Here is a 6,359-nt window from a genome sequence, read left to right on the forward strand (position 1 = left end):
GATGAAACGTGGCTGGGTCTTTCAGCATGACAATGATCCCAAACACACCGCCCGGGCAACGAAGGAGTGGCTTCGTAAGAAGCATTTCAAGGTGGCCTAGCCTGTCTCCAGATCTCAACCCCATAGAAAATCTTTGGAGGGAGTTGAAAGTCCGTGTTGCCCAGCAGCATGGAGGAATGGGCCAAAATACCAGCAACAGTGTCACGCCTTGGTCATAGTATTTTGTGTTTTCGTTATATATTTGGTCAGGCCAGGGTGTGACATGGGTTTAAATGTTGAGTTTCGTATTGGGGTTTTGTAGGCATTGGGATTGCGGCTGAGTAGGGGTGTAGCATAGGTTTGGCTGCCTGAGGCGGTTCCCAATCAGAGTCAGGTGATTCTCGTTGTCTCTGATTGGGAACCATATTTAGGTAGCCGGGGTTTCACTGTGTATTTCGTGGGTGATTGTTCCTGTCTCCGTGTTAGTGTTCACCAGACAGGCTGTATAGGTTTTCACGTTCCGTTTGTTGTTTTGTATATTTATAAGTTATTTCATGTATTGCGATCATTCATTAAAGAACATGAGTAACAACCACGCTGCATTTTGGTCCAACTCTCTTTCGACAAACGAACGCCATTACAAACAGTGTGTGAAAACCTTGTGAAGACATACAGAAAACGTTTGACCTCTGTCATTGCCAACAAAAGGTATATAACAAAGTATTGAGATAAACTTTTGTTATTGACCAAATACTTATTTTCCACCATAATTTGCAAATACATTTATTAAAAATCCTACAATGTAATTTTCTGGAAAAAAAATACAAATAATTGTCTGTCATAGTTTAAGTGTACCTATGATGAAAATTACAGGCCTTGTACAATTGGTGGCTGACTAAATACTTTTTTGCCCCACTGTAATTGTATTCTTGTATTCAAAATAGTGTCTTCAAATATATTGATACCTGAAATAGAAAAAGGAAGTAATTATTATCTTTCAAAATGATTTAATAATATATTAAACGTGATTGAAACTTTATTTGGAGGACTTAGAAGAGCAGTGAACTGTAGGCCTCGATATAGACCTCTCCTCTTGTCTGAGAGAGGAGGCAGTTAGACAGATGGTCAGCCCAGGTTACACTGAGGACAGAGAGCTTGTGGGCCTTTATATGGACAAGAGAGACACATACAATATTTAAAAGGGGACTAAATTAATTCTCACATAACATCACTTGTGGCATGAGAAAGATTGAAATTACACTTCTGGACCAAAATCGTTTTTTATGAAAAACATTTTTATCCACAGGATCACATACTGACTAAAAGAAATGAGGATTGACATCAACAAACATTACATGATTAAGAAATGTATGACATGCAATATGTACACTGTACATAAAATAACAAGAACAATAAATATTTTAGGATTAATTATGTTATTATTATTATTGCAATAATACTAGTAATGATTAATTATCAATATTACAACAATATTATAGCAACAAATGATATCATGACAACAATAGTGTTATAATTATATTGTTATCATGCGTACTATCACTGTCCTCATTACTGATGCTGTTATTAAATAATACACCATCATGAGCTTGAAATAACAAGTCCCAGAAATGTTCTATACTCACAAAATGCTTATTTCTCTCAAATGTTATGCACAAATTTGTTTACATCCCTGTACGTGAACATTTCTCCTTTGCCAATATAATCCATCCACCTGACAGGTGTGGCATATCAAGAAGCTGATTAAACAGCGTGATCATTACACAGGTGCACCTTGTGCTGGGGACAATAATAGGCCACTTTAAAATGTGCAGTTTTGTCACACAATACAATGCCACAGATGTCTCATGTTTTGAGGGAGCATGCAATTGGCATGCTGACTACAGGAATGTCCACCAGAGCTGTTGCCAGATACTTTAATGTCAATTTCTCTACCATAAACTGCCGCTAACATTGTTTTAGAGAATTTTTCAGTATGTCCAACCGGCCTCACAACCGCAGACCACGTGTAACCACACCAACCCCTCCACATCCAGCCTGGTTGGTGGTTGGGCCTGGCTGGCAAATGGTTGGTCCTATGCTCTCTAAGGCCCACCTATGGCTTCACCCCTGATTGGCTGGGCCTGGTTTTCCAGTGGGTGGGCCTGGATGACAAGTGGGTGGGCTGCACCCCTGCCAAGTCATGTGAAATCCATAGATTAGGGCCTAATGAATTTATTTCAACTGACTGATTTCCTTATATGAACTGTAACTTAGTAAAATCTTTGACATTGTTGCATATTGCATTTATATTTTTGTTCGGTATATATTAGTACAATTTGACCATAGCAATATGTTGAAATACAGTAAAAAGTAATCAAATGTACACATTTACAATGAGATAAGTTTGAGCCTTGGTTCTGACACACAGCCATACAATAGCATGGATTGTTTAAAGGGATGAATATTGATACCCTCGAGGCTTTTGAAAATGTTATAAATATGTTGAAACATTCTAATTATTCAGTACATACATAACACAATTAAAAAACATGGCTAGTCTACATTACATGGGCTACTTGTAAAATAAACATTGAAATAAACATTTTGTTTCTGTCTATGCATACATTATTATTTGCATTAAAATGGTGAGGATAATCTTAAAATGTCTGATCTGTTTCAAGATTGGATTTGATGTAAATATTTGTATTCCAAAAGTTTTATTTCAATGTATAGGTCATTTTTGTCAAAGGCCTAAGTGGGCTAAGTTAGGCCTAAATCATACTGTGAAACGTCTTTGTACATACTTGGAAGTTGTATGTAAACAAATAATGAGTGAATAAATAAAAATGCAACTCTCTATATAGACCAATTAGGCTATTATTGGACTTCACAATACACTAATTGTATTTAATCAAAACGTGACAGAATTGTTTTCTTGTACAAAACACAACTTAATGACTCATATTTGTGCATCTTTCTTTGACTCCATACAAAGCATTAGGGCTAGTGTATATCAGTATGCCCATTGATCTTTTTCTTCAACAATAGCCTCTTTCAAACAACATCCTCTTCCCAACAACATTCTGGGAAATTCATTCCTATTTTAGACAGAACACTTGCTATATCTTATTTAAAGTCTATTTCCAGTGTCGGCTATACAATTAAAGCACAAATTACTATTTGTCCTACATAGTACACTGTAAAATAATCATGTTTTTATGCTACTTTACTGGCAGCCATTTACCTGTAAATTACTGTAAAAAAATGTACAGTATGTTACCGTAAATTCCAAAGCAACTTTGGTTTAACAGTACATTACTGTGGTACATTACTGTAAAGTTTACAGTAATGTACTGTTATACCAAAGTTTCTTGGTGCCTGAGAAAACTGGACCCGCAGCCTTTACACACATTGGCATCTTTGAAAAAGTTATGTCAGTTGCTGTTATATGGAGATGATAACTAAATAGCAAATTTGAGGGTGTTAAAATCACGGTGTTGAGGTAAAAAGTGTTGTGAGTGTTATATCTGAGTGTTGATTCTGGTGGAATCAAATCAAATATTCACTTAGTCACTCACTTGGTGAAGGCTAGATGACTAAAAGCCATCGAATGCAACACTCATGTCTCTGTCACTAACAAACATACAGCAAAAAAGTAACCCTGGGAAATAAATATGCAGTAGTTACACCCAAAAATGTTAAAACAACACTCCAAATGAGTTACTGTAACACCACGTGTTAATTAGCTAACACTGAGAAAGTGTAACAGTATCAGCTCTTATAAGGTGTTAATTTAAGTCGGAATTTGCAACACCCATTGTGCTAGGGACCAATCACTTTTGGGGTGTTGGTTTATCAACACTTTTAAAAGGTGTTAGTTTAACACTAGGCTATTTGAGATGGTTACATATGATTTCTAAGAAAGTGATAAATTTAACACTGTGGGAGTTACAATTCTGATCACACATTTGCTGTGTATAATTAGATATAGATGCTTTAGATTATGGTTCAAGCATTTGTTCAACACGCAAGTATGGCATATATGTATGGCTTGGCCTGCAACATGGAAGAGGCCAGGGGTTGGTAAAATGTCCCATACGTAGCACTGTGCCGTTTTGCGCAATCCAACCTGAGGTCTCATAGTTTATTAACTATGTATTTCAGTTAATTCAACAGCAACGGCAGGCATTCGCCTAATAGTGCCGCAAATATCAAATAATCTGTTATTCCTGAACAAATCCTGCAGTCACGTGAACTTCCATGGAAATAGACACTCAAGTATGGAATCGCATCGAAAGGTGACGCAGGAGCAGAAGAGCAGCTCCTTGAGTGTCTTGCGCAGCTCCTGGCTCCTATAGGCGTAGATGAGCGGGTCGATGAGCGAGTTACAGATGATGAGGATGAGGAAGAGGTTGAAGTAGCTGAAGAAGCAGGTGCAGAAGGGGGTCGTGGGGCAGGTAAGGATGAGAATAAGGTGGAGGAAGAAGGGTCCCCAGCAGAGGATGAAGACCCCTAGCAGGATAGTGAGCGTGATGGCGCCCTTCATGCTCGTGCCCTGGCGGCGAGACTTGTAGATGGCCATGATGCGCCGCGAGTGCACGTGCGCCAGGATGAACATGTGCATGTAGAGCACAGCGGTGAAGACAAGAGTGATGCAGAAGAAGGTGACGAGGCATACAATGACGGCGGTGTGCGAGTGGTAGACGATGAAAAGTATGCTGGCGGTGATGCTGGTCAGCCACACCATTGCGATGATGGTCACGGCGCGCTGCGTGGTCATGATGCTGTGGTAACGCAGCGCGTAAAAGATGGTGATGTATCGATCCGCGGCGATGGTGCACAGGAAGGACAGTGATGACACCACCGAGCTGCAGTTCATGATGTCGATGACGTTGTCCAGGTGCCGCAGCATTTCAGGTGTGACCACTAGCAGCCCGTGTTCGGTGAGCAACATGACTATGGTCTCCACTACGTTGGCGACGCTGACCAGCATGTCGGAGACGGCCAGGCAACATATGAAATAGTACATGGGCGAGTGCAGATTGCGGTTCTTGATGATGGCCAGCACCACTAAAATGTTCTCCACCAGACTAATGAGGCCCAGCGTCAGGAACAGCTCCTGTGGAATGCGGAGCGAGCAGGTCGTAGAGTTCTGCTCCCTGGCGCCGGTGTTGTTGGTGCTGTTCTCCCTGTACACGGTGAGGGTGCTCAGCTCCATGTGGTGGTGCATGATGAAGTTATGTTGAGACGTATTGTCCATCATGTCTGCTGCTCTCTGCTGTTGTAGGCTATTGGATGAGGTGGAAAGAAAAAGCCTTAAAATATTTTCTTTGGTCTCTATAGTGTAACAGAATTAACTAGTTATTCTATAGACATCCTATCCTTTTCAACTGGACTGTGACCGCAGGAAAAAAAAGAGCACAGAATGTGTGAGGTGAAGGTAGTTTAGCTCACGTTTATGTCGCAACCCTGAATTTGGAGTGATGTTTTCCCACAAACGGAGGTCTCCAGAACGAACTTTAACACGGAGTGAAGAGCCCAGATGCTCACAGTGGAGAATCATCCATGTGAAATTGTCTCTCTCCCAAGTAACTGTTTAGATTCAAAGGTTTATCCAACTGTATTTTGCACATAGTCCATGTATAGTATTTCCAAGTGATGAGAATCCTAGTCTGAGTCTGAAAACAGCTCCTTGGTGCTGGATCGCATGAGAGAAAATCCTCTACCATTGGGACGTCCAAGTAGGCTCCAAGCAATCTTAATGCGTGAAATGAAGCCTATCAAAGTGAGCTCTCAGGCGCACAAAGTGACAGTGTGTTCTTAAAAGGGTCCACCGCCTTTCTAACTCCTCCTTTCTCATAGCGAAAGCCAACCGCATGATTCTCAGACTGACACAAACTGTAATGAACGCGTGATCCCGCATGGAAGTATTTTACAAGATTAGGGAGTAAATTGGATGGAGAGAGTGTACTAATCGCCTGAGCAGAGCATAATAGTAATTAATTAAGTAATTCAAATACATAGTTGAGAACATGTTCCCCAGCACTAAAATGGAATTTACCGCGCACTGTGCACAACTGATGTGACCAATTGATTTAGACAATGCATACTTCATGTGCCTCAAATACACGAGTGTACAAAACATTAGGAACACCCATGGGACACTCCAGACACTATGGAAGGGCTATTATTACACATGCATCTGCCTCAGCCGTGTATCTTATCTAGGATGTGGTGGTCATGGTCTACACTGAGTGTCCAAAACATTAGGAACACCTGCTCTTTCCATGAGACAGACTGACCAGGTGAATCTAGGTGAAAGCTTTGACCCCTTATTGATGTCACCTGTTAAATCCTCTTCAATCAGTGTAGAAGGAGGG

General features: G+C 40.5%; 1 protein-coding gene across 1 annotated transcript; it reads right to left on the bottom strand.

Moving 5' to 3' along the window:
- Positions 1-1,264: 1,264 nt before the first annotated feature.
- On the bottom strand, positions 1,265-5,768 carry LOC124035036 (melanocyte-stimulating hormone receptor-like). Its single transcript, XM_046348441.1, has one exon. The coding sequence runs from the start codon at positions 5,240-5,242 to the stop codon at positions 4,226-4,228; it is 1,017 nt and encodes a 338-aa protein (XP_046204397.1). The 5' UTR covers positions 5,243-5,768; the 3' UTR covers positions 1,265-4,225.
- Between the last annotated feature and the right edge of the window lie 591 nt (positions 5,769-6,359).

Source organism: Oncorhynchus gorbuscha, linkage group LG05 (assembly GCF_021184085.1).
Source record: "Oncorhynchus gorbuscha isolate QuinsamMale2020 ecotype Even-year linkage group LG05, OgorEven_v1.0, whole genome shotgun sequence".
In the NCBI taxonomy this organism is placed as follows: Eukaryota; Metazoa; Chordata; class Actinopteri; order Salmoniformes; family Salmonidae; genus Oncorhynchus; species Oncorhynchus gorbuscha.

Coding starts and splice junctions, on each gene's coding strand:
- LOC124035036 (XM_046348441.1), bottom strand. CDS start 5,242: ATGATGGACAATACGTCTCAACATAACTTCATCATGCACCACCACATG.